Source organism: Miscanthus floridulus, chromosome 6 (genome assembly GCF_019320115.1).
Source record: "Miscanthus floridulus cultivar M001 chromosome 6, ASM1932011v1, whole genome shotgun sequence".
NCBI classification, from domain to species: Eukaryota; Viridiplantae; Streptophyta; class Magnoliopsida; order Poales; family Poaceae; genus Miscanthus; species Miscanthus floridulus.
In genome coordinates, this window is record NC_089585.1 from 134,899,871 (window position 1) to 134,925,920 (window position 26,050).

At 43.6% G+C, this 26,050-nt stretch overlaps 5 protein-coding genes across 5 annotated transcripts; 3 read left to right on the forward strand and 2 right to left on the reverse strand.

The window, feature by feature from the left end:
- The first annotated feature begins 6,346 nt into the window (after nt 1–6,346).
- Nucleotides 6,347–7,530, forward strand: LOC136461294 (wall-associated receptor kinase-like 2). The gene is made up of 2 exons (XM_066460647.1): nt 6,347–7,270; nt 7,504–7,530. The coding sequence occupies exons 1-2, from the start codon at nt 6,347–6,349 to the stop codon at nt 7,528–7,530; spliced, it is 951 nt and encodes a 316-aa protein (XP_066316744.1).
- A 1,220-nt stretch (nt 7,531–8,750) lies between these two features.
- Nucleotides 8,751–19,870, reverse strand: LOC136457040 (uncharacterized). Its single transcript, XM_066457080.1, has 16 exons — nt 19,477–19,870; nt 19,275–19,389; nt 18,900–19,011; nt 18,685–18,729; nt 18,521–18,588; nt 18,281–18,335; nt 18,127–18,206; nt 17,912–17,995; nt 16,907–17,020; nt 16,546–16,664; nt 15,839–15,956; nt 15,619–15,749; nt 15,314–15,467; nt 9,958–10,037; nt 9,330–9,610; nt 8,751–9,057 (listed from the first exon to the last, which is right to left on the reverse strand). Exons 1-15 carry the CDS (start codon nt 19,761–19,763, stop codon nt 9,526–9,528), a joined length of 1,647 nt encoding a protein of 548 aa, XP_066313177.1. The 5' UTR covers nt 19,764–19,870; the 3' UTR covers nt 8,751–9,057; nt 9,330–9,525.
- Nucleotides 10,182–13,979, forward strand: LOC136457038 (uncharacterized). Its single transcript, XM_066457079.1, has 5 exons — nt 10,182–10,924; nt 11,181–11,743; nt 11,844–13,082; nt 13,188–13,306; nt 13,391–13,979. The coding sequence occupies exons 2-5, from the start codon at nt 11,182–11,184 to the stop codon at nt 13,829–13,831; spliced, it is 2,361 nt and encodes a 786-aa protein (XP_066313176.1). The 5' UTR covers nt 10,182–10,924; nt 11,181; the 3' UTR covers nt 13,832–13,979.
- A 90-nt stretch (nt 19,871–19,960) lies between the features above and the next one.
- LOC136457041 (transcription and mRNA export factor ENY2-like) lies at nt 19,961–22,607 on the forward strand. The gene is made up of 5 exons (XM_066457081.1): nt 19,961–20,110; nt 20,274–20,361; nt 20,673–20,767; nt 21,777–21,853; nt 22,177–22,607. Coding segments are annotated over exons 1-5 (339 nt in total). The 5' UTR covers nt 19,961–20,108; the 3' UTR covers nt 22,254–22,607.
- Nucleotides 22,608–23,431: 824 nt separating this feature from the next.
- LOC136459737 (uncharacterized protein At3g27210-like) lies at nt 23,432–25,896 on the reverse strand. Its single transcript, XM_066459579.1, has 3 exons — nt 25,429–25,896; nt 24,580–24,660; nt 23,432–23,990 (listed from the first exon to the last, which is right to left on the reverse strand). Exons 1-3 carry the CDS (start codon nt 25,682–25,684, stop codon nt 23,584–23,586), a joined length of 744 nt encoding a protein of 247 aa, XP_066315676.1. The 5' UTR covers nt 25,685–25,896; the 3' UTR covers nt 23,432–23,583.
- Nucleotides 25,897–26,050: the final 154 nt, after the last annotated feature.

Below are 26,050 nucleotides of genomic sequence, written 5' to 3' on the forward strand. Positions count from 1 at the left end.
CCAAACAATGACTGATGTCCTGACTTTCCCAGTGGCTGCTGCTTTTCTCCAGCATTCTCCTGTACCAGTTATGCCATCCGGTGATTGGGGGAAATGGCCAATTCTTGAACGTGTTTGGCCATCGGTTTGACGAGGTAATCCCAGACTTGAAAGGAATTCTTTGGGTTTCCTTCTCAATAATTTCAGAAGGGTCAGGATTTCCCATTGGGCCAAGGAAATAGGAGTCGGGGTTGGCAGCATAGGGGATCAAAATCTGGCTCTTGTATTCCTTTAAAAGATGATTGAAATCAAAGGGGAGTAAATCAAAAGAGGAGCGGGAGGATAAAATGAAAGTTGCCGAATATAAGTAAAGTTTACCTCTGGGATTTCATCCTGGGTCGCCATTGAAGATTTGAAGGAGGTCCGAGGTTGCGCTGAAAGCTTGAATTTTTGGGCAGCGGCTGCGGTTTTGAACGGTGATGACCTAGGAGGATGAAAGAGCTTGTGGTCAATTTCAGAATAAAACAACTTTTATCTCGAAATTGAGGGGGCATGTGTTAACACTGGATTTTGGTCGATTCTGGAAGATGACAGGTAGACCCGCATGCGGGAAGAAGGGTGTTCAGCAAACAAAACAAACGGTCGGCTAAATGCTGGTGCGGTCGGTTACTCTAGAAGGCGGTAACTCCATTCGAGAAAACAGAAGATGGCAGGCAAGACCGATCGGAAAGATGAGAGTTGTAATAATAAAGGAATCTATAAGTTTAGGGTAAGGAATCGTAAGTTTCCAAGTTTGTTTAGAAGTTCCTTTGTAAATCGTAGTCCTCTAGGACTCACGTTTTGTCTAGGGTATAAATATTGACCCTCGACCATTGTAAAAGGGGTTCACAACCAAATCAATACAACTGGCTCCGTGCCAACTTTCGAGTCCTCTTGTCGTGTCGTCGAGTTCTTCGAGAGGAATCATCGATCCGTCGACCTCCGTAAGTTCCGACAACCTTGTTATCATGTTTAGTATCATGCGGTGGATTTAAACGTGATGCAAGTAGTCTTCTTTGTTTTCAATGATCGTGCGGCGGATCTTTGCTTGACAATCAAGAAGTCTTTGCTTATGCTTTGTGTATGAGTAGATACCGTGCGGCAGGCGTTTACTCAATATGCTTAGTGAAAGCAAGATAGTTATCGGCTCTTTTAGATATGGCAAATCTAACTAGATTCATTAAGTTATCTAGTGTTGCATGTTACGGAACATTTTATATATATATTTGTAACACACTTCTGCCCAATCTAGATTGATATCGTTCGGCCTTCTCTCTCTTGTGGTTTTATTCGTGCTTCAACGATCATTGCTTTTCATAATACCTTTGCAACTAGATAGTGTGCTCATAATGGCCGAATTATTTTAATCTAGGTTGTCACATGTCGCGGGTTCATGCATGTTAATCATGTTTAAGCTTTAACAAAACCAGGTGTCGTGCGGCAGATGCAGGTTTTGGATTAGTTTAATCGTTTTTATTTGCATGTTCCTTCTTCATGGACCCCAATTCGGCTGGATTGCCGAGTTTGGTTATGCGTTAACTCATAGTTAATTTCACTTGTTCAAACATGTCTTCCTATGCACATGTATTCGGCGATCAGGTTTCCACGTGCATTCATCTTACGATTAGCCGAAACGGTTTATGAACTCATTGGCAGACAGCTCTCTATAGCTGTATGTCGTTGTAAGTGGCTTCAGGGCCGTACATGTGGAACTGTCTGGTATTACCCGACATGTTCCGGTTTGGCATTTAATTGTTTTATCCCTTGTTAGTTTTCAGGTCAAACTGACTGGCACGCTTCCGGATAACGAAACACCCGGGAACCCGATTGAAGCTACGCTTTTCGGCTTGCTGTGTGTGAGACACAGTGCGTCACATTTTGTGTCAACAACTATGTTTTGTCAACCTTTTATGTCTGGTGCATTGCCTGCTGTCACTAACCTTTTGCAGGAGTTCGCTGATAATGGGATGGAGTCGAGGACGACTCCAATTCTAGAAGGAGGGGATGATGAGGACATCGCCAAAATGGAGTCGAGGACGACTCCAATTCGAGAAGGGGAGGATGATGAGGACATCGCCACGCTAGACACACCGACGCCATGGTCTTCCCCAAGTTGCAATTTGTTTCCAACCCAGCTGCCACGTCGCCCTCGAATTCAGCAGACACGTCGTCACTGTTTCGGTCATAACTTTCTCATACGACATCGAAACGGGACGTTCTTGGATGCGTTGGAAAGGGGACGACGACGCCGTCGTTTTGGATCTGGTCCCAGCTCCAGAAGGTCCGTGGATCATTCTGTGTGACCACGGCAAGGTGCTGCATCACCTATTTGGGCCAACTTGGCCATGTATCGTGTCGGGCCTTAAGCCCAAGTTGTGGGCGCCCAACCCCTGGCCGTCCCCAACCCTAGGTCGAGTCTTAGACTATAAACACAGCCGCCGCCGCTGCTACACAATTGGGTTTTGTTTAGAGTTTAGTTTTCCATCGAGAAACTGAATCGTTCATTGTAACTGTGGTGACAAATCCTTTTATAGTGATCCAGGGCCCCCGTTCTTGATCTCCTCCACTGTGTCGATTAGTCCTTTGGAACCGAGTTCTTGAATCCTCTATTGATATTCGCGTCATTCATATTTGTAATTTCAGATTGCGTGTTTTACCTTCTTGCTTGTGCTCTTCGATTCGCTTGCAGGAAAAGCCTTCTTGGCGAGGTCAATCAAGTTTGTGCTTGGTTGATAACCAACGGAGCAGTGGTGTAACGGTTACAGGGTTCGAATCGCGTCTGATTTGAAGACGGATCGCCAACGTCGAGATCTCCACAAATCGAACTTATCGGCTACCTCTCGGAAGATCGGGCCTGTACTCATCATAACCTCTTTGCCGAGTGTCAAAAAAAACACTCGGTAAAGGCGTCTTTGCCGAGTGCCCGAAAAAGAACACTCGGCAAAGCACCTGACACTCGGCAACTTAGGTGTTTCCGGTAGTGTCTAATCCCATCTTGATAATAATATTAATATCGTGAGGAGTTTCTTTGCTTTATTTTTTTCTGTTTTTAGTTTTCTATTTGTTTGTCCAAAGGGCATTCAATATGGAGTCCAATTGCAGCTCGTTGAAGTTAACCCATGGGGGAAAAAAAGAAGAAAATAAACAAAGAAAAGGGAAGGGAGAAATATGCCTAATAAAAGGAAATGTATGGATGAGTTAAAACTCAGCTTGACAGTTGTATAAATCTCTACATCAATGGATGTCTCAAAACAAAAACAAAAAATCAGAAACAAGATTGGAGAACACCAAGTTCCGGATCGAGTAGACATTGGACAAGATCAACACGCCTTACCACCTCTTGACCATGAGGAGAGAAGTGCCCCTGAAGTGGGCCATGAAGTTAGTCCTTAGCAGAAAACGTAGCATGGGTTACAGGCCTACAGGGGTGGTGGCATGGTGGAGACATGCCTGCGGTGGAGTGCACTTGGCACGTCAAGAACTAAACTCTTGCCAATTTTAATAGGATAAGTTACAGATTTTTATGGGTCCTCAAAGTAAGTCACAAAAATCGATATTTAAAACACAGAGATAGTATAAAAATTAAGGTTATAATATATTATGAGTAAGTATTTTTGAGCTTTGCAACGAGATGAAAAAAATCTATCAAGGTCGTTGTTTAATTCGATATAGGTCTAATAGGACATTGTCAATGTTAATATTATACTAGATGTCATGGTCCTCGTAGATGTTTATAGCTTTTAAATTTTATAGAAAGTTTAATAATATATATATATATATATATATATATATATATATATATATATATATATATTCCTACTTTTGGGAGTAGTTACTCCCATCTTTAATAAACCACATTCCGTATGTGTACATACTTATTTATCAGTTTGAGCAAAATAGCCTATATTTTTTAATATATTATTATAGTAGTATATAAAATACTCCTAAGTTTAATCATATACTCTTACTTGCATACTTGACATGCATACTACCCTAGATAGCATGTACGATCATATAGTATGATCATATACTTCATCTACATATACTTCGCCGGCTCATATACATCTAAATCTAGAGATATACCAATAGGAGTAACTACACCTGGGAGTAGGAATATGATTCTCATTCTCATTTCCATGTATGCGGGACTTGGATTTTTTGGAATAATTGATCGGGTGCCAGCAAAGCAATGTCCTTGGACTAACTATTTGAATATCAACTTCTGTTCACAGATATTAACGAGTGCCTTATTGATAATACATGTGGCACGGGTAGCATATGCCACGACACGCCTGGTAGTTACAAGTGCATATGCAAATTCTGGTACAGACCTTCTGGTGCGGGATGCCAGCGCATATTTTCTACCTCTACAGTATGGAGAATCATAGGTGGGCATCCCTTATCCATCACCGTGTTACCCTCTGCATGTATTTTTCTCAATCAGATAGTTTGCCAGTTTAAAACCTCATCGTTTGGTGAGAAAAAAAACACTATAAGTATAAGAGGGTTGAGGGTTCCATGTACTACTACTTTCTTTCCACCCGTTGATACCGATAAAAACTAGCTAGACCGTTAGCCCCTCCTGGAGCCTTTAGTATCGGTTGGTAACATCTACCAACATAATGTCTATATATTAGAACTGGTTGGTAACAATAATTAGTAGCCATCATGTTCACTTGACTTATAAGCCGTACTTTTTCAGCCAACGGACAGTATTTTTCTCTCACAACAAATCAGTCAATAGTACTTTCAGTCATGGCTTATCAGCCAAGCGAACAGGATGACTAATATCAAAATTGATATAAGACGGAGTTTGCACTTTTTCTTCACTGGACTAAACAGCACTAGCAGAGCTTAGTGAGGGCCATGCCCCCCTAAGTTAGATCAATTCTTAATGAATGTCTTAGGTTTACTACTTTAGTTGCTAATGAAATATTAATATATATCCTCCTCTTTTTGCATTTTACATCATATTGGTCCCCTCTCCATTTATGACCAAGCTCCGCCATTACTAAATAGGCTTACTTTCCTCCAATTGACTCATGGCCAAAAAAAAGCTTTGTAATTCTTCAAGTGTTCTGGCACTTCTTCTAAATGGCCCTGTTTCCACGTGAGGTTGACTTAAGCCTCGCTCATGCAAATAGCCATAATTTCATAAGTGGTTAACTTAAGTGACCGCCTGTTAAACTCTCTATTTTCAAAAAAAAAAGGAGAGTTAAATGGACCGCCTGTGAAAATAGAATACCTACATGGGGTCTTTTAACATCACCTATAAAATAGGCCATGATATGCTTTTTTGCTCCCGCAAGCTGCCCCATCATTTCCAAAAGAGCAGCACGACATGGCACGGTTCTAGACGGCAGAAAAAAGAGTTACATATAGGGGCGGTCCTCAAACTTGTCCGGGGTATTAGTTAGGTTGGCAAACTCTATTTTAGGTCCTTGAACCTATCTTTGAATGCCATTTAGGTTCTAAACTTTCGAAATGCTACTTTGAGGTCCTAAAACTTGTCTCAATGTGTCATCTAGATCCATAGTGTGTCACTTTAGGTCCTAATAGACCCGATGTACTCAGCACATGATGCCACATGCCACAGCTTTGGCATTGTCGCCACCACTTCCGTCTTCCTCTTCCATCTGAGGAGCACTAGCTTTGGCATTGTTGCCACCACTAATTATGATGTTGTGGCCTTTGATGTGGAGGATGGTGAAGGCATGAGTTGGGGATATGGCGAGTTGGTGACTGTGATGTGATGGCACACTAGATTGGAAAAGCGAAGAGAAGGGGAGAGCATGGAGATGGAGCTAGAAGAGAGAGGGGAAGCATGTAAATGGAGGGCTAGAGATCAACACATGTGCTAGTTGGAGTTCGTTTGGATTTAGATGACACACTGTGACAAGTTCGAGGGTCTAAAAATAAACTTTTGAGAGTTTGGGATCTAGATGACACACCAAGACAAGTTAAGGTACCTCTGAAAATGATTTTTGAAAGTTCGAGAACTTATGTGACACCACAAGACAAGTTTAAAGACCGCTAATGCATTTACTCGTCCAAAAAAATCAAAAGCTAAAGTTGAATTCTTTTATATCTTCATTTTTTTGAAATAGTTGATTATATGTTAGTCGTTAGTTATTATTTTTGTATCCATATTCATTCTTATTTATTTACGGTTCAACGTAACTGCACATCATTCTCTCTTTTTTTTCTGTAATAGTGGATGTTAGAGTTGCATGGTAAATAGAATAGCATGGTTGGATATGAATCTTGTACATCTGTGTCTGCAGCAACGTGTGTTCTCGCTTTCCTTATATATCTGGGGATTAGGGAGATGAAGAAACGAAAGCAGAGGAAATTTTTCAACAAGGGGGGCGAGTTACTGAAGAATGTGGGCATTATCATATTCACAGAAAGAGAGCTGAAAAAGATGACAAACGGCTACAAGAAAATCATCGGGGAAGGCGCCTTTGGCAAGGTATACATGGGAACAACAATGGACGGCACCAAACAAGTCGCCATCAAGTGCTCCTTTACAAAAAGCAAGCAACTTCGCCATGATGAGTTCCGGAACGAGATCACCTTCCAGTTTAAGATAGATCACGCGAACGTGGTCCGTCTCATTGGGTGCTGCCTCGAGACGAACGTCCCCAAGCTCGTCTTCGAGTTCGTCCCCAACGGAAGCCTCTGCGACCTGCTCCATGGCGCGAGGCGTCAGGAGCTCCCGCTGCCGGCGCGTCTGCACATCGCCATTGGCGCTGCCGAAGCTCTCTCCTACATGCACTCTCACGGTCACCACAACTACGTCCACGGGGACGTCAAGTCCGCAAACATTCTCCTCGACAATGACCTCACGCCCAAGGTCTCCGACTTCGGATCGGCCAAGCTCGTGTCCATCGTCAACGGGTATGCCAAGTGGTGTGTGTCAGGGGACATGAACTACATCGATCCCACGTACATAAAGACTGGCCGCTTCACGGAGAAGAGCGACGTCTACAGCTTTGGGGTGGTTCTCTTGGAGCTCATCACGAGGAAGACGGCCAAGTATGATGAGAGCAACAGCCTCCCGATAGACTTCGTCAAGTGCTGCAAGGAGCAAGGGAACGGAAGGGCAATGTACGACCGAGATATTCTTATGGCTCATCATGCTCAGGAATGCCTCAACAAGATCGGCGCCCTTGCGGTGCAATGTCTAAAGGAAGATGTGGATGAGAGGCCGACTATGGCACAAGTGTTGAAGCAGCTCGAGCAAGTGAAGGTAATAGCTTGCGGAGGGTCGTCATCATGCTAAAAAGCACGTACTCCTATATATGTAGATGCAGCAAGGTGTTGACTCAGAAAACATGGTTTGTATTACGCAAAAAAATGGTTTGAATTATATTTAAAGCTACTTCCTACTTGTGTATGTACATTGTAATAGTCTAGACTCTGCATTTGGTTGTACGAACAACTATGCGTGCTGTCCTGGAAGATTTTTTTTCCTTGTGTCAGTTTGGTGCCAGTACTTATTCAGATTAGCTTAGGAAAATACTGTGGTAGTGAACTGTGAACTAGCTAATACTCTATGGTGGGTTTCTATCTTTTACTCCCTCCATTCCAAATTTTAAAATGCTTTGGCTTTTTAAGATACATAACTTTTGCTATACACTTAGATATACATTATGTCTAGATACATAACAAAAGCAATGTATCTAGAAAAGCCAACAAAACCTCTTATAATTTAGAACGGATGGAGTATATAGTTATATACTGATTAAAGATCTTTAATGGAGCCTCCATGTTAATTTTCACAAGACATGCTAAGGAAAAAGATAAATTTTAGAATTTTTCATAATAATTAGAAACATCTCCAGCCTTTAATCTGGTGGATTCTAAGTTCTAACCATCGTCACAAACAGCCATTGGATCTATTCTAATTTATAAAATTTGCCAACCTTTACCATTCACTACAACAAATCCTTTAATCTACGATGGATTCTCCAGATGGAGAAACACGTGTTGCAAAGTACTCAGGGGTTAAGGTTGGATGCTTCCCTCATCACTCCAGTGCCCTCCACTGCACCAGCACACTCCCTAAGTCCTTAGGCTATCCGAAATCAGAGCTAAACGTTTTTCCCTTCTATCTCTTCTTCACCCCCATCACCTTCCTTTACCTCTCGCTTTTGTATGTTATTGAGCCTGAACGTGAGATACAGGCAAATACACTCAGGGCCCTTTTAGATCTTTGGAATTGATTTCATTCTAATAATTATAATTTAGTCATAGATTAGTTAAGCTAATACAGTTTTATATGGAATATACTTGTATATTATTGTTAGCCATATAAGAGACATATTTTATATGTTGTATTTCTATTGTAGGAAGCGAGTTGAAGAGCGTGCTATAAGTTGGATAATAGAAATATAGCATGATTGATCTATAAAATCCATTTCTATTTCTCACACTACAAATTTGAAATAGGCTTATTTATGAGATTGGGAAAGTTGTGGAATACCAAATTCCAAGCAAATATTCTAATCTAATAAGTAGATTCTAATTCCTCTAAAACGAAGGGATCCAAACTGCCCCTTAGTGATTTCTTCTCATTTTGTATCTTGGGTTTTCCTGAAGCAAGATATATATCAACCATAAACTTTCTCCAAGAATATTTGATCAAGCATATTAATAAGATCTAAAATATTCACTTCTCATGGAAACATTACCCCCACTCCTTTCTAACCGATCAGGGCAGCTCAGTCAATGAACGACAAAAGTTAAATTAGATTTCACCATCAAAGTAAGAGATGTGTCAGAACATTGCTCTTGTATAGTTTGTCTCAGAAGAATGTACAGTGAAACGTGAGTACATGACGTAAAGCACAAATTACATCAAAGGGACTGCAGAATTCGTGTAAACGCCCTATCACCACCAACCTAGAAATAACATATTTACGACCTCGCTGACTGACTATTTCTACCTGGAGTTGTCTTCAAAGGGGGCTTGGGAGGTGCTGACTGCTGAGTGCTGACATAGTGCATCTTGTAGACAGGCACCCTCAAGATAACCTGCATGCAAAAAAGACCCTTTCATTCTAAGCTGGCCCTTTTGGGCGGTTACATTTTTAGTGAGTGGAAATAGCAGATGGAAAGTTGAAGATTCATCACTAGAATGAAAGGTTGCACGCAGCATATCAGAAGAGTCATCTATCTGACTATTGAAGTATACCGCTTTTCTGTTTATTTTTATTTCATACTACAGAATGGAAGTTGCTGATCCAATATAGAATTTCCTGTTCAGCCAAAACTTTGAGTCTAGCTGAGAAAGTTTCTGTAATTACCTTGTGTCAAGTTAACATGTGCTAGTCATATATTGTTCACTTGATTGGTTTGTGGTGGGTGTAAAATTCCTCAGAGCAGCAATGAGCACTCATTCTGTACTTCTTCTGGATCAGCATTGAAGATCTGCAAAATCCACGAGGTGAGCACCTGTGCCACTTCCAGCCTTCAGTTACAGCTGGTTCAGCCTTTGTTAATCTACTTGGCCTTCTTCTTTTTTGCTTTCTTCTTTTTCTTTTGACCATCTTCTGATTCCCGTTTGAAGATCGCCAGGATTTCAATGCTGTGTTAGCAAATTTCATTTAGTGCGACCAAAGTAGACAGTATACACATCATAAACTAGATAGGTTCAGTATGAACCGATGGAAAAACATCTTTCAAAAACTTCAGAGAGTACAACACAAAGGAATCATCGACTTCACTACAGAAAATTCAAGTCTGTAATGACCCAAAACAGCTGCCAATTAGGATTCATGGTAGTACTTTTGAAGTTGAAAAGGCTAACTTTTGTTCTTGCAACACCAAAACTTGATGAAATGTATAATGATATTTGTTGCAGTAAAATATGCTTTGGTACTTTCTAGTCAAATATGCCTTGGTACATTCTAGTCAAGGAGCAGAAACAGTTACCTATCTGTGCCAGGGAAGAAATTAAAAGCATGAGCATTCTCCAACTGCCAGACCTTGCTGGATATCAAGCTTTTGCAGTCCTGCACAAGAAATGATTACAGATATCAGAACCGTCACATGACTGAGTTCCAAAGGATAAAGATTGTCGTCTGCTTTGAAGTTGCATAAACAAATGAGGTTTTGGGTCTTAATGAAACTTAAGCCACGTTTTCCTAAACGGTTTTAAACGGCCGTCTAAACGCGTTTAGACGGTAAACGACAGGGTGCCGTGCAGTTTAGGGCCTGGGCGGACAGTTAAACGGCTTTCCCGTTTAGACGGTCAAAAACGGGAATAAACGTTGAAGACGGGCTAAACGGGACGGCAGGGAAACGGGAATGGACGCCTGGAACGGGAATAAACGGGCGTTTAGGTGATGGCCGCGGCCCAAATCGATGCGCGGGAGCAGCAGGCGGGAGGCGGGAAGGGAACCGGGCGGGAGGCGGGAAGAGGAACGGGGCGGGAGCAGCAGGCGGGAAGAGTGGCGCCTTGGCGGGCTCCTCGACAAGTTTTGGGCCTGGTACCAGTACCGGAGGCTAGGGTTGAGAGGAAATTTCCCCGTTCTGCTCAGCTCGTACGCACGCCGCCGCCAGCTCTCGCGCACGCGCGTCCCAGCGCGCCGGCGACGAGGCCGACCTGCAGCTGCGCTCGCGTCGCGGCTCCCTCCTCTGCACGCGCGTCGACCAGCGCGCCGGCGACGAGGCCAACTTCCAGCTGCGCGGGCGTCGCGGCTCCGTCCTGCGCGCGTCGCGGCTCCGTCCTGCGCGCGTCGCGCCTCCGTCCTGCGCGCGTGACGCCGCCTCCGAGCAGCAGCTCCTCCAGCCGTGACGCCTCCTCAGAGCAGCAACAGCTCCAGCCTTGACGCCGCCTCCGAGCAGCAGCAGCTCCAGCCTTGACGCCTCCTCCGACCGAACTGCCTCCCAATCCCAGGTACTGCTCTGTCCGTTCTTCCATTTACTTGTTGTTCCTGATTAGCTCGATTAAGTACTTCAATCTTGCTCTCAATCTTGCTCTGTTATGCTTATGCTCTGATTCAATCTTGCTCTGATTCCCTGTTATGCATCAATCTTGCTCTGTTATGATTCAATCTTGCTCTGATTCCATTTACTTCGAATTAGCACCATGAATTGCATCAATCTTGCTCTGTTATGCTCTGATTGAAAGGTCGATGACATGCCATTTGCAGGATGTCATCTGCCGGATCAACTCGTGCATCCGTGGACCAGCCAGAGCCAGCTCGTGCCCCTGCCCTTAAGAGAAATTCTGATGATGTGGGGTGGGAGTATGGGGTTTTGATTGATCCAAATGATTTGAATGTAATCAAGTGCAAGCTGTGCCCAAAGGTTGTGAAGGCAGGAATCTATAGGCTCAAATTGCATATTTGCGGCAAGAAAGGAGATGTTCGTGCATGCCCCAATGCAACCGAAGAGGACAAAGCAAAGTGCAGGAAAGCTATTGAAGAGTCTGGGAGAGCTAAAAGGGCTAGAAGGGAGAAAGAACAAGAGGTTAGAGATGCTGTTACAATTGATGTTGAGTCAGATGCAGAACCGGAAGAAAAAACTGGGCTTGATGAGATTGGAGGCTCAGGATCGCGTGTGATGGGTCCTATGGACAACTTCACAAAGCCTATGGACTCTAGTTCGTTGGCCAAGGGGAAGAAGCTCCATCAGCTTAATATCAGTGAGCATGTCAAGAAAGAAAGACTTCATAGGTTCAAGAGATATGTGGCAAGATGGTTGTACGTTCGCAGTAAGTTTGTTTCAGTTCAGCCTTTGCAGCAAGTATTTGATTTTTGTTGCCTAACTTCCAAGTTTTTAACCATGAATTGCATTAATTTTTACTTTTTTAGGAGTACCTTTCAATGCAATCAATAATACAGAGTTTGATCAAATGATTGAAGCTGCCGGTCGCTTTGGGCCGGGTGCAAAGAAGCCTTATCAGCATGAGTTGAGAGAGAAGCTGCTGCAAGAGGAAGTTCAAGATACAAAGGAGATGTTGAAGGCACATGAGAAAGAATGGAGCAAGAATGGTTGCTCCATTATGACAGATGCTTGGACTGATCAGAAACGAAGAAGCATTATGAATATGTGTGTCAATTGTAGCATTGGTACAAGCTTTCTTGAGTCAAAAGAAGTTTCAGCCGAGTCCCACACTGGAGAACTCATTTTTCAGTATGTGAACAGCTGCATTGACAAAGTTGGGGCTGACAATATAGTTCAAGTAGTCACAGATAATGCTTCAAACAACATGGCAGCAAAGGATTTATTGTCTGTAGAGAGGCCTCAAATATTTTGGACTTCATGTGCAACTCACACAATCAATTTGATGCTTGAAGCAATGGGAAAGATGAAGAAGTTCAAGACCACAATTGAGCAAGCAAAGGCATTGACAATCTTCATTTATGCACACCATAGGACCTTGGCATTGATGAGGAAGTTTACAAAGAAAAGAGAGATTGTTCGGCCAGGCGTGACTAGATTTGCATCCAACTTTCTCACCTTGCAGAGTTTGTTTGAGAAGAAGGAGCAGCTAAGGAAGATGTCTCAAAGTGAAGAGTGGGAGAAGATAAGCCATGTCAAGAGTGCAAAAGGAGTGCAAGCCACAGCCACCTTGGTGAGGCCAAATTTTTGGAGTTCTGTTGCACTTTGCTTGAGGGTATTTGAGCCATTGGTGAAAGTCCTTCGGATGGTTGATGGGGATGTGAAGCCATCAATGGCATTTCTTTATGGAGAAATCCTTAAGGCCAAGGGAGACATCAAGGTGGCTATTGGAAACATTCCTGGGGCAGCAGGGTTGTATAGTTCTATCATGCAAATCATTGATGTGAAGATGAAAAATAGGCTGGACAGTCCTCTTCACAAGGCTGCTTATTTCTTGAACCCTTATTATAGCTACAATGATGACTCCATCTTTCAATCTGAGGAAGTCATGGATGGCTTCTTAACAGCTGTAGAAACATTCTACCATGGTGATTATGATAAGCAAGCCCAAGTACTGAATGAGGAGGTGCACAGGTTCAAAGACCGTGTTGGTCATTTTGGAAAACAAGTGGCAGCTGCTGGCTGTAAGGACTTTGACATGAATCCTGGTATGCAAGTTTTAGTAATTTTTTTGTTGGCTGTTGGCTGCTGCTGCTGCTGGCTGTAACTGGCTGCACAAGTTTCACTAATTTTTTTGTTTCTATTTTTTGCAGCCAAATGGTGGGGAAACTATGGAACACAAGTACCAGTACTACAAAAGATGGCTATCAGAATTCTATCCTTGACTTCAAGTGCATCAGGTTGTGAAAGAAATTGGAGTTGCCATGAAGGGGTAAGCATCCTAAATCCTCAAGAAGAGCTTCAAATTCTCAAAATTTGTGTTGTATACACTCCTTTCACAATCTGTTTTTTGTAGATTCATACTAAAAGAAGGAACAGGCTCACTTGTGAGAGGCTTGAGCAACTTGTGTTTGTTCAATTCAATGCTCTCCATGCACAGAAGAAAGATAAGGCTAAGAAGAACCAAAAGGTGGATCCCCTTCTAGCTACTGAAGCAACATATGCTCAAGGGTGGATTGTGGAAGGTGGAGAAGAGGATGAAATCAATGATGTTGATCCTGTTACGGGGCTGACATGGCAGCTAATTGCAGAAACTTGTGGTGCTGAGGAAGTCACTTTACTTCGGAGAAGTGCAAGACTGAATCAGCCAAGAGAGATTGAAGAAGACATACACTCTGAACCTGAACCTGAGGATGATCATATTGACGAGGAAGAAATTGAGTTTGAATCTGACCAAGAAGATGTGGTCACAGCAGGCTATGAGGCAGAGGAGGGGGCTGGGACTAGTGACGATTGAGCTGCTCCAAGTCATATGATATGATCAGAGCCTTGTTTTTTTATTATGAGTGTGAACTATTTGTGTAATGTTGTCCTATTTGTGCCTTGTGAGAACTGAGAACTATGTTGTGTGTTGGTTGTTTGTGAACCATTTGTGATTTGCCTAATGCTTGCCACTTCTGCTAATTGCCTAATTCTGAACTGATTTGTGAACTTTCATATTACTGCATGTGGCTTTAGTTTGCAAAGAGTCAAATATTGGCATATTGCATGTGGCTTTAGTTTGCATGTCACAGTACTTATTTTCTCCCAAAGTTCAGCTAGGCGCTAGGCGGAATCTAGGCGCTGACCCTCAGCCTAGCGCCTAGGCGGGATTAATCGCGCCTAGGCGTTCCTAGGCGTTTTCCTAGGCGTTTTCCAATACATACTTAAATTTATTAATACATACTTAAGTACTTAAAAGAAAAGAAAAAATAGAAGACCAATGGTCATGGAACAGGGAGAAAAGAGAAGTAAGGCCCATAAAAACGGCCCAACCCAACTTATCCACCGTTAAAAACGGCCAGCGCACCTTCTCCACTCCTCCTCCCACAACCGCCGCCGCCCGCGCCTGCGCCTGCGCCCGCCCGAGCAACACCTGCCGCCACCGCGCAGGCGCCCGCCGCCCGCAGCACGCGCCCACCGCCGCCCGCGCAAGCCCGCGTCGAGCGCCCGCCCGCCTGCTCGCAGCTCCGTCCTCCCCCACCTGACGACGACTCCGCCAGGCGCTCCGCCACCACCACCCGACCGGCCCCCGCGTCAAGCCCGGCGCGAGCGCCCCGCTGCCACCGCCCGGCTCGCACAGCTTCTCATCTCCTCCTCCCCACCGACGACCTCCGCCAGGCGCTCCTCCAACCACCACCCCGGCCGCCCGCGCAAAGCCCGCGCGAGCGCGACCGCCGCGCTCGCAGCTCGGTCCTCCCCCACCGACGACCCTCCTCCGCCAGGCGCTCTCCACCCACCAAGCCACCGGTCCCACCGCCGCCGCCGACGAGCCAGACGCCGCCTAGGGGTCCGCCTACCCCCATAGGCGAGGCGGACACCCTCCGACTAGAGCCTAGTCGCGCCTAGTCGCGCCTAGGCGAGCGCCTAGCGGAACTAGGTTTTCTCCTATATGTGCATAGATTATATCGAGTCAAAGGAGTGGACATGGAGTTATGCAAGTTCAGAAACTCAAATTATGCAAGGTATGTGCAGTTCTGTGACTCATGTTCTTTTCCCTTCTCATGTTTTGTACATGTTCTGTGACTTATGGAATTATGCAAGGTATCTTACATGTAAAATTGACATCTATATATAATTATATATACAAAACTGTTGAAACCTTGCTACAGTAACAAACCCGTTTAATCCGTTTAGACGCCGTCTAAACGGCGTCTACACAGTCTAAACGCTAAACGGAGGGTCACCGCCCGTTTACCGTTTACCGTCTAGGAAAACGTGGAACTTAAGCACTCTGTACCTTCTTAAAACTTTCCCATCCACAGCTAATGTATATGAGAGTTTCAGGCCACGTTTCGCTGCCCTCTTCAGTTGTTGTATTATCAACATGAACTGCTGCCTCCCTTGCCCGTAAGATCCATGGTCTCTTCTCATCCTTAACCTTTGCAAGCGAACTGAGTTCAGAAAATGAATCTATTATTAGTAAGGTTACCACAAGAAGGAATTCAAAATCCAAGAGAGGAAAAAAACAGCACAGATGTTGTATCTTATTGCTGGAAATAAAAGCAAGAAAGTACAGAAACAATATAATACTATTAGCTACACCTTTTAGCCTTGTATGCCTTGCGCTCAGACAAAGCAACTTTCTGTAAAGCGCTGATAACAGATGGGTGCAATCCTTTCCTGGGAGGATCCACAATAACGACACTAGACCCTTCAAGCCAGTGAACAGGTTCCTGGTGCCATGACACAGAATTACATATTCCAGTGAAAGCCAAAATATATAAGATATAACCACAGTACAAATACAAAATTGATTGCTTACAACTGAAGCGTCAGTATTGTGCCAAGTGATGGTGCAACCCAGGTTCGCTGGAAGTCGGCTTGCTGATGTCTCGAAAGACATCTTTGACTGTTTGTTAATCTCAACACATTTCACAGACCTGCAAGTAGACTTTTTTCATGAAAATAGCTGGATAGACAAGCATGCAACCTTAAGATAATATGCTGAAAGTAGGCATGTCCAGTTGGATATGGACAGCACCAAGCTGCAGCATGAAGTCCATAATTTTTTTAATAGATACCAGATTTTTTTCCCACAAATATTTCTTAGGAAATCTAAAATTAGTTTGTTTTGTGCTTACAGCTCAACCAAAAAAGGGTGGCTTAGGGCCAAATCACATAGGACAGGACCGAGACTTGGGCTCTGGGCTTTGCCCTTTTCATCCCAGGCTTTTGCAAATCGAGTATAGGAAAGGCTTAGCAAGGCCTACAATATCAGTACTGGTATTTGCTTACTTAGCAGTCTACAACTAATAATACATATAACACCTAATAATATAACACCATGTCAAATGTTGTCAAAAGATTTCAACCAAGAGACCATATGGAAGCAAAAGCTCTTAGAATTAATGCATGCATTAAGACACTGCATCAGGTTGTAAATCTTTTAGTATGCAAATCCATTGTATCTGTCCTCACCAGCATATGTGAATAACATATGTTCCTCTTAGCATGCATTTATCTGCTCACCTACATTTCCTTGAAGCAGCAACTGATAGGCCAATAACGCCAGCCCCAGAGTACAAATCAACAACTGTTGAACCACGTGGTACATACTTGTTCAGCTTATGCAACAAAGAGTTAAATGACTGCAAAGAAAACAAAGCACAGTGTGATAGCAAGAAAACTTTATGAGAAAATTTACATGAGATAGCAAACACTAATACACTATAGCTTCAAACACATTTGAGATCCTTGCTCAAGCACGCAACAAAACAGGTGGCGCATGGAGTTCTCGGGGGTATCAAGTAGCTTGCAGCTAATTGAATTGGCAAGAAAATTTTGTCATGGTGAAATTGTACATGAGTAAGGACAATTTAAGTGCACATACCAGAGTATTAGCCTGGCCAAAGGTACAAGGATCCAGAGAAATATCAACTCCCCCATAACGCTCCCACAGGTCCCTCTCCCCCTTAAGATGTCTCCATTTATGCCCAAAAATTATCTGCAGAACGACACATTGTTATAAGGAAAGAAATAAAAACATGTTCCTTACAAGATAGTGTGGAGTTGGTTGCTCAGCAGATCTGGTAGCTAATCTTTGACCAAGGCAAACAGTTAAAAGTAATAATGAGAAGGAAGAACAACATGGTCGTACACATACATTCTTCCTCCTATCGGAAATAGAAGTCCATCTAGGTTTGTCCAAAGTCAAAATATTATAACTTTAATCATCAATATCTAAATTTTTATATAGATTGACAACACAAGTTTGACATTACTAAATTCATTATGAAAAGTACTTTCATCATATATAACTCTTTTCATTTAAGATAGTACATCTTGTGTAGAGATTGCTAGTCAGAGTTAAAACTGTTTGACTTAGGACAAACCTAGATGGACTTGTATTTCGGATTGGAGGAAGTACAGTTTGCATACATGTGAAGTAGAATGTAGTTATCCTATATATGACAAAGAAAAGTGATCTTGGTACACCTGCAACACCAGCCCCACCCCACTGCACCTTCACCCAAGGACATGAACCTACTCCAGCGGAATTTAGTACTTAGATGCAGCATTGCTGCTTATATGTGGGGCAACAATGCCTGAATCTGTTCATCTGCTGACACATGCAGTGGTTACCACATGTCCATATGGATTATCGACTCCTAAGTCCTAACTTCTGCAAACCTGGTAATCGCTATGCCAGTGGTTCTAAAACAGAATCTCAGCATCACAGTATGTTTTATTGTCTTCCTTAGTTCCTTTGCACAAAACTACAACTATTTACAGTAGCCGTAATGATAATGCCAAATGAGTTGTGTATTTTTTACAAGAAATAATATAAGTATAGACATGGTTTACATCCACAAGAACTATGACATGGATATCTTACGTTGCTGGTTGATGTCTGAAAATTGGCCCATATAGAATGGATCAGATGAACACTACTTTTTGGCCCACCATTTCTCCACAAGTACTGTCACAAAAGGTATATTCACAATGATTTAGTGATACAGCGTGCGAAGCAGTGGAATGTGTTGGGACAAAGTTCCAATAGAAATATGAAAAGTACTCCATTGTTGCAGAACCTCAGTTTCAACAACTTACTTCTATCAATGAAGTCAGCTTCTCTGCGTTCTGGGAGCGCTCGTCTCTTGAATTCCAAACCAATGAAACTTGAACTTTCCCTGCACGGCACTGATATTTTCTATCACTTCGATCATGGGGATAGGCACATGAGCAGTTGAAGAATTAGGCTAACCTTGCTCGTATCTTTTATCAACTGGAATAGATGTGTTATATGTTGTCACAGCCATCTGAAAAACATGGCAACACAAATAAATTCCATTGCAGCAGGGAAGAACTACACGCGATAGGCATCTGCACTCTCTATTAGAATATTCACATTCACACTTGAGTCTGTCAGGTGTACATGCTGGGCCTAGAAAAATATAAAGTTCCATTCAAATGGTTGTGTTATTTTAAGAAAACTAACAATTACCTGAACATATCTGAGTTCACCAGTTCCAGCATCTTCATCAAATGGCTGAATACTTAGCTCAGTTATACCTGCAAATCCAATATATTAAGCCTCACTGGTCAGACTGAAAACAACACTTCTGCACATCCATTGAAGCAAAGCATGAAGCAACAATAGTAACATACCCTGCCTTAGCATCTTAACAGCAGCATTAATGCTTGGGTGGTGAGCTGAAAAATGGTGAAAGAAGAAACAAGGATTATAAATTGCAGTTACATACTATGGCCCTGTTTGGAACAAGGATTCATAAAAATGTAGCATACCAGAAGTGACACGAGTATTGACAACTTCTTTACATAAATACTTCGAATTCATGATAAAATAAATTATGACAGCTAACCTCTGCACTCTGGAATATCTATAACAACATGCGTCCCTTCCTGGTATAAACCAATCAATGGGTTCTCTGGTGTTCCACGAACAGCTAACTTTGCCCGGCACCGCCATTGGAACTGAAAACACATTTGTCACATTTAGCAAGCTACTTGGTCAAATAATATACAAATATGAGCATGGAAGATTGGACGAAATGTTAGCTTCAAAATTAGAGGTTCTATTCAGTAATTAGTAAACTACAAACTTCACAACTAACCTAACCACGAAAATGAGGCAGAGTATAACAAAACGTCCAAACAGCATATATAACTTTAAGGGAACTAGGACGGGATGCAGCTGGAATTTTTAGAAGCTACACAATTAGATAGGGTACACGTACCAGCCTGCCCCTGCTGAAGGTGAAATCTCCGACCCCGTGCCCCTTGAAGAAATTCGCCACCTCCTGCAGCACCGGCGGCTTGTCGAGGTCCACCTCGTGTGTGCACCCTGAGCACCTACGAATTGGGCTAACAGAAAATTAGTTCGATCACAAGCAGGAGAACTCTGTCTGTGTGCGGGTGTCGGCGGAGCGCGAGACGCACTTCCCGAAATGGACGCAATCAAGGCAGGTGGACCACGAAGACGCTGCGGACACAGTGGCGGGAGGCACGGGTGTGGATACGGCCGCTGGTTTTGGCGCGGCGGGCTCCAGGCGGCGCGGTGGTGGCGTCGTAGCAGGCGGAGGCGGAGGAAGGCGGACGCGAGTGTAAGGTGGTGGAGGCGGCGGGCGGACGTGGGTGGTGCGAGGAGGAGGCCGCGTCGGGGTCGGGGTCGCCAGGCGCGTGGTGGACGGCGTCGGCCAGGGAGGCAGCCCCGCCGGGGGAGGCATGGCTAGCCGGCGGTGGGGGTGGGCAGGCGGGAAGTGAAGAGAAGGAAACGTGGGGAGGGGATAAGGAGGGGACAGAACGACACAGAGGCCGCCTCCTCCTCTTGGATATTGGAGCACAGATATTTTTCAATGGGCTGAGTCTGCATTGGGGGCCCAGGCCCGGTATTATTTGGCGGGATACGGCCCGCAACCCGGAGTCTTCGAGTCGGCGGCTCCCAGGTCCCAACATGAGCCGTGAGGTGACAGGACGCACTCCACCACCAAACCGAGGAACACGACGCTCAGGAATCGGAGAAGCAGCGAGGTAGCTGAAGGAGGACAAGTGCATCTAAGCCGAATTGAAGCATGTAAGCGAGCCAATCTCATCCGCTGCTGCTCGTATGCGCAATCTGTGTCTGTTATTGACCCCCAAATTGCTCTGTTGATGCTTTGCTCAAAATTTTGCTCGTGCCCTTTTTTTTATCTGAGAAAAAGAATTCTGACTTTGATGCGGTGGGGCGTCGGTTTCAGGAGGGCGTCGATTAATCGGCCGCCGACGCCGAGCGCGGAGGAGGATCGGGACAAGGAGCCTTCTCTCGGGGAAATCATTAACATCAAGGTAATGACCAGTACTGTTCCCCATCTCGCTGAAATCGACCGAGGAAACCCTCGACCGTAGGTGTTTTCCACCTCCTGGCTCGGGGTTAGAGTTCTTGATGCCCACAAGCTAGAGTTCTTCAGCTTATGGTTGGTGCTCCAAGTGTGTAGTCTCAGTTAGATTTGGTTAGGGTTTGGGCGTTTGGCTGTACGAGGGGAGAGGTTTTGAGGTAGTCGAAACGAGTAAAACATATTGGTGGTTCAATCCTATTGGCTACTGCCGCTGTTGTTCCTTGGGTGCGGTAACAATGAGGTGGGTTTTGGTTTGTGAAGTTGTTAGAGAGTGGGGAGAAGGAGAAGCTAATGGAGCTCCTCCGTGAGCGGCTCGTCGAGTGCGGCTGGAGGGATGAGATGAAGGCACTCTGCAGGTTTGACTTCTCTCCTATCAATCTCAAATATTATTCGTGCTGAGTGTATGCTTGCTATTAACAAATTATATTTATTGATTCATAGTAATAAACACATGCATATTAACCTTTGCATCCAATGATGCTGAGCTAGTGCTTCACATTCCTAAGGTTCTTATATTTGCATTTTAGCGTATGAATTGTTTGCAGTCCTTGAGAATGCATGATGCTTTTGCCCAACTTCTCAATGGTCCTTTCAATTCAACTGCCTTTGATGATTACAATTGAATGTATGTGAAAGGCACACGTTAATCTGTCAAAACCCCAAACCATTGTTCTATCTTGCTCAAATGTGTAGCTAAATTCTGAAGCAGAAGTAGTTTTCTCAATTCCTCGTGAAGATAACCTGAAGGGGTTCTGTTGCTTCCTGTTAAATTGGGATTTTTGTAAAATCTTATGCAGCTCAAGTTGGTTTCTCATGGAAACTACTTGTGGCTGGTTCTCTCAAATTTTCTAGTAAATAAATAATTGAATGATTTTACTAGATGGCTACTGCAGTTATTGCAACCGATGCAAGTGTGCAACATATGCAGTTTGTTTAAATTTTTCTCTTTCTTTTTCCTGCAATTATATTCTTTTCGAATGAATCTGTGTTTGCAAAAACAGGTTCTGAGTAACCCACTAAGCACTTGCACGTTTTTTTTTTTTTTACTGACAGGATTCAGCTGAAAGCAGGTTCTTTTGCTTTGTCCAAATTCTGCGCTAAATGTTCATCGCATCCAATCAAATTTGATCTAATTCTGAAGTCTTCAAAACCCTAGGCATTGGAGATCATTTTGCAGTTAGTCACTTTAACTGTAGCTAACCTCAAGCTGCCTCGCTAGAGCATTTTGAAATTTGTGCTACATTACACACTCCATAGGTTGAGAATAAAGATGGCGTGGTTTTAACTAGATAATATGTATCTTTCCCAATGCTCATCATTCTTTTTTCGATGCATCTCTCTTTTGTCCTTGTGTGTACTGTGTAGGGCCTATGCAAGGAAGAAAGGAAGAAATAATGTGACGGTAGATGACCTCATTCATGTTATTACTCCGAAAGGAAGAGGTAAGTGGTCTTTTCTGCCCCTTGATTTCTTTTTCTGATTGCAACTAGAATTCTTTTCACAAATTTCACTCTATGTCAAAAAAATAATTCACTATGTGTCTTTGCATGATTCGTCTTTCTTACTATGACTAAACCTGGAGCTAAACAAATAGACAATCCATGAGATATTATGATTGAAAGTTTCTCATTTTGTTTTCCTCTTGTCCCATGAAATGCTCATTGTTGGGCAGTTTTACACTTCTACTTTCCTGGTCGAGAAAATTTGCTCATCTTTGTACTGGTCCCTCTTACACTGCTCTCAATTTATTTCGCATGTGAAACAGCATCAGTGCCTGATTCGGTGAAGGCAGAACTCCTGCAACGAATCCGGTCCTTCCTTATGTCTACCACACTTCGGTAGTCATTTATCGCGACGGTTGGAGCTACATGTACCATTGTACGAACATTAGGAAGTCGATCTTGTTGGGGACCAAGGGTGCTGGAAAACAATGCATGGGGCAATATTTTGAGCATGAAAAGAATCAATGTGATCTTCATGACACTGTCAACATGTTCCTCGTCAGACAGGCGGTTGGCGTGATTTCAGGTGTACCAAGACAACGCTGTAATCCTTGAATACTGTATTGTTAAAGGAACCTTCCACCTTGTAATGATGCATTGTGTTATAATTGCTCAACTGATGCTTGATTTCACAATTAGAAAACAGAAACGCAATCTTGATATAAATGATAACACTCATGTGCATCATGTGAAACCTGAAACCACTGACTGGGTCATCTCCAATAGGGCCAACGTGAACAGATTCCACTTTGTCATTGTGTTGTGATACCCGTGGATGCTATATTTTTTTTTTTTTTTTTTTTTTTTTGTTGCATTTGTTGGTTGGTTCGGTTGTCTGCGTTGCCATGTTTGATCCGATGGGTTCATGGCCACTGCTAAGATTCACTGTTCTGCCTCCATCATGTGAGTCTGTGTCTAACACCAGTTCCGGTCAGGCTTGCATGTTCAGAAACAAAAGGCTCATGGCCACTGCTAAGATTCACTGTTCTGCCTCCATCATGTGAGTCTGTGTCTAACACCACTTCCAGTCAGGCTTGCATGTTCAGAAACAAAAGGATTTAGGCTCTTAGGCCATCCTTGTGGTTGTCCCAGAAACACTGTTTGGGAGTAGGGACAGAACTGAAATGGTGATCACAGCGCATTCTAGCAGTTAGCCTGTCCTTGTCATAAGCTCGATCAGCGCTACAAAAACCACGAACCCTGCATGCTGCATGATTCATGACACAGTTCCCAAATAAAAAAGATATTTTCACTTTTTTAGGAGGAAACAAAAAGGTCCACTTGGAATAGAATAGAGCAATGAACAACACATTTGTCTGGCGTCAATCAATCAAGTGCCAAGAGGACATCTCAGATCAATAACATTGTAGGAGCTGTAGAAAGGTATTGTATCCTACATGCCACATGCCCTAGCTCAGCTGGCTGTTGACATCTGAAAAGTTATATATATTTATATATCTGTAAAGATTCGATAAGATATATGCACAGGTAAGGACAATGCGGTGCCCTCGCAATTGATAACATGGTATGCACACCATTAAACGAGTACGGCTATATTATCCACTTGATTACTAAGGATATATATATATATAGTACTCTTAATACTCTCCCCTTCTTTACAGTAGCTTCAGCGTCCCAATCGGGTAATATATCGCACTTAAGCCCCACTATTAAACAGCACATGGCCTAGGGCTCATCTTCTGCCCCCTCACACTCTCATCTAAGGTCAGGCTATGAACAAAGCTCGGCAGGCAACAGCGTCCGGTGTACCACGCCTTCTCCTTCCGGCTCTTGGCAACTGCGGTCGGCGTCGGTACAGTGCTACAAGCGGAGCTGGATGTGGATTCAGACACAGGCTTCCCATCTGCGGCAACAGATTGCAGCAGCTGCTCCTCGTCGGTGCTTTCTTCAGGGCCGTCTTGCATTGCCTCCTGCAGGAGCTCAGCTAGCTTCCTCCGTCCAGTTGGAGAAGGCTCCGGTGATTTCGAACTGTACGTGTCTGGTTGAAAGATGTTGCTCATCACCGTCTGCGCTCTGGGCTGGTAGATGGGTGTGCTTCCACGAGATGGAGTGAAATCTGCATAAGAGCACAACTTATGATTATACAGCAACTGAAGCAAATCACGTGTGCTGATTGAGATATCTAATTGATCTACTATTAAACTTGGGTGCATCAGAACTCCCCTAAGAATGTCAAAGTCCATAAATGAATGTGTTATGTTTCAGGATATTGCTAGAGTGACTGATAGAGGACCACATGGGATAGGTTATGAAGCTAAAGGTGGGGGTCCATGCCCATAACTGTTAGACACCGAGGAGTATGATAGCGCCCAAAGACAAAATCGAAGGCATCGACTTTTTGTTTCAATGGGCAATCAAAGTATAAATTAGGTCCCTTAGATTCTAGAGACAAATAAAAGCTGTATCATCAAGGAACCTAGCACAGCACATGCATTTTGTGCGTAACAAGTGGAACAATCCACATTGCAGTATTGCACATGCTGCTGGTATAATAATAGGAGAACCTAAAAAAGGGAATGGCACGACAAACTGGTGCCAAAGTAATCTCAGTATGCAGGACCAGGATATAACAAGCTATCTCTAAAACTAGATTGAAACTTCTTTATACATTTATAGTAAATAAACATGTGTAAAGGTTTGATTACCTCCATTCACGCTGTAAAAGTCATCCTCGCAGTCAGAATCTAACCAAGCTCGAGATTCGAAGAACACTTCATCCTTGCTACCTGCAAATTAAGCTCCATATAAGTTCTTCATGAAAATAATAGTCTTTGTATACATGTTTGAGGAATTTCAGCCAAGAGATCAATCAAAGAAGCGAAAAAGAAAACAGAAACACAGAACAATCTTTATTTCTTGGTAATTCAAGAGGTACCAATTGATTTTTGGACAAACAACACATTAAAACACACCAATTCCATCTAAGCTATTCAAGAGGCTATGAAGTAGCCTTTTGATTTTTGGCAACAAAGATCATGTGTTATTTCAATTTAGAACTTATTCAGCAATTTCACGGGAAAAAACTGCATCCTAATTCCTAGGAACTTAACCAAACATCGAAGTAAAAGGCCTACAGTCAATAGAGCAATCACTTTGTGTAGAACAGAATCCTCATTTATAAAGTGTTTGATTTTCAAGAACAAAATTTAGTAACAACTAAAAACTCCTTTTCCCATTACAAGAACCCAAAATCAGTCAGCTCCAGTAATCGTTTTCCGTTCAAGACCACCCACCCCTACAAAGCTAACTGATCTCCAGAAGCGGTTAATGCAATGATAACACCACACTTCGCTGTCAAATCCTGAAATCAAGAGCCCAATAAATGAATAAACAAACCCAAAAGTTCCCTTTCACATAAAGAACTGACTGCTCATCTGTTCTTTACCTCCAAAGATCTTCAATAAACTACAGTAAATAAATCATTATAAGGAGATAAAGATCGGAACATCACTTCAGAAAAGGACCCCAAAAAAGCGAACATCCATCACGCATACCAGAATCCGGGCTCTTGGTGTTAAACTCTGCCCGCTGCTGCTCGGCGTCGACCTTGGCCTTGAGATCACCAAAGCCATCACCAACCGGAGCAACGCCGCCGCCCGTCCCGTTGGCGGCCTTCGCCTTGCTCGGCGAGTCAAGAAACTGCTCCTTGGGGTGCCCCGGGTCCTTGTGAACCGAAGCGCAAGCACCCATCTCCACTTTTTCTCCCCTTTCAAGACGAGGCAAGAAGCATGCCCGTGCGAGCGCGCACATGGGGCAGGCTACTCCTAATCCTAACAAGAGATCCTACGGGGAAAGAATCAAGAAAGGGGGCACGAGGATCAAGGATCAACGTGGGGGAACAAAAGGTGAAGACACGATGCTCCTTGGGGAGACGACTGAGGGGAGAGGAGGGGAGGGGAAGGGAAGGAGTGGGCGTCTTTACTGGGAACAGTGCGGCGACGCCAGGGCGGCCATGCCCCCCTTTTCGAGAAACGGGCGTGGGAAAATGACTGGGGAGTGAAACTTCCGAGCACGGCGCCCTAATCAATGAAAAAAGTATTGGTGCCTCACAATATTTCTCTGTTTTCTTGCACTGCACAATAGTACATCAAGGAAATTAGATAAAGGTCCGTTCGC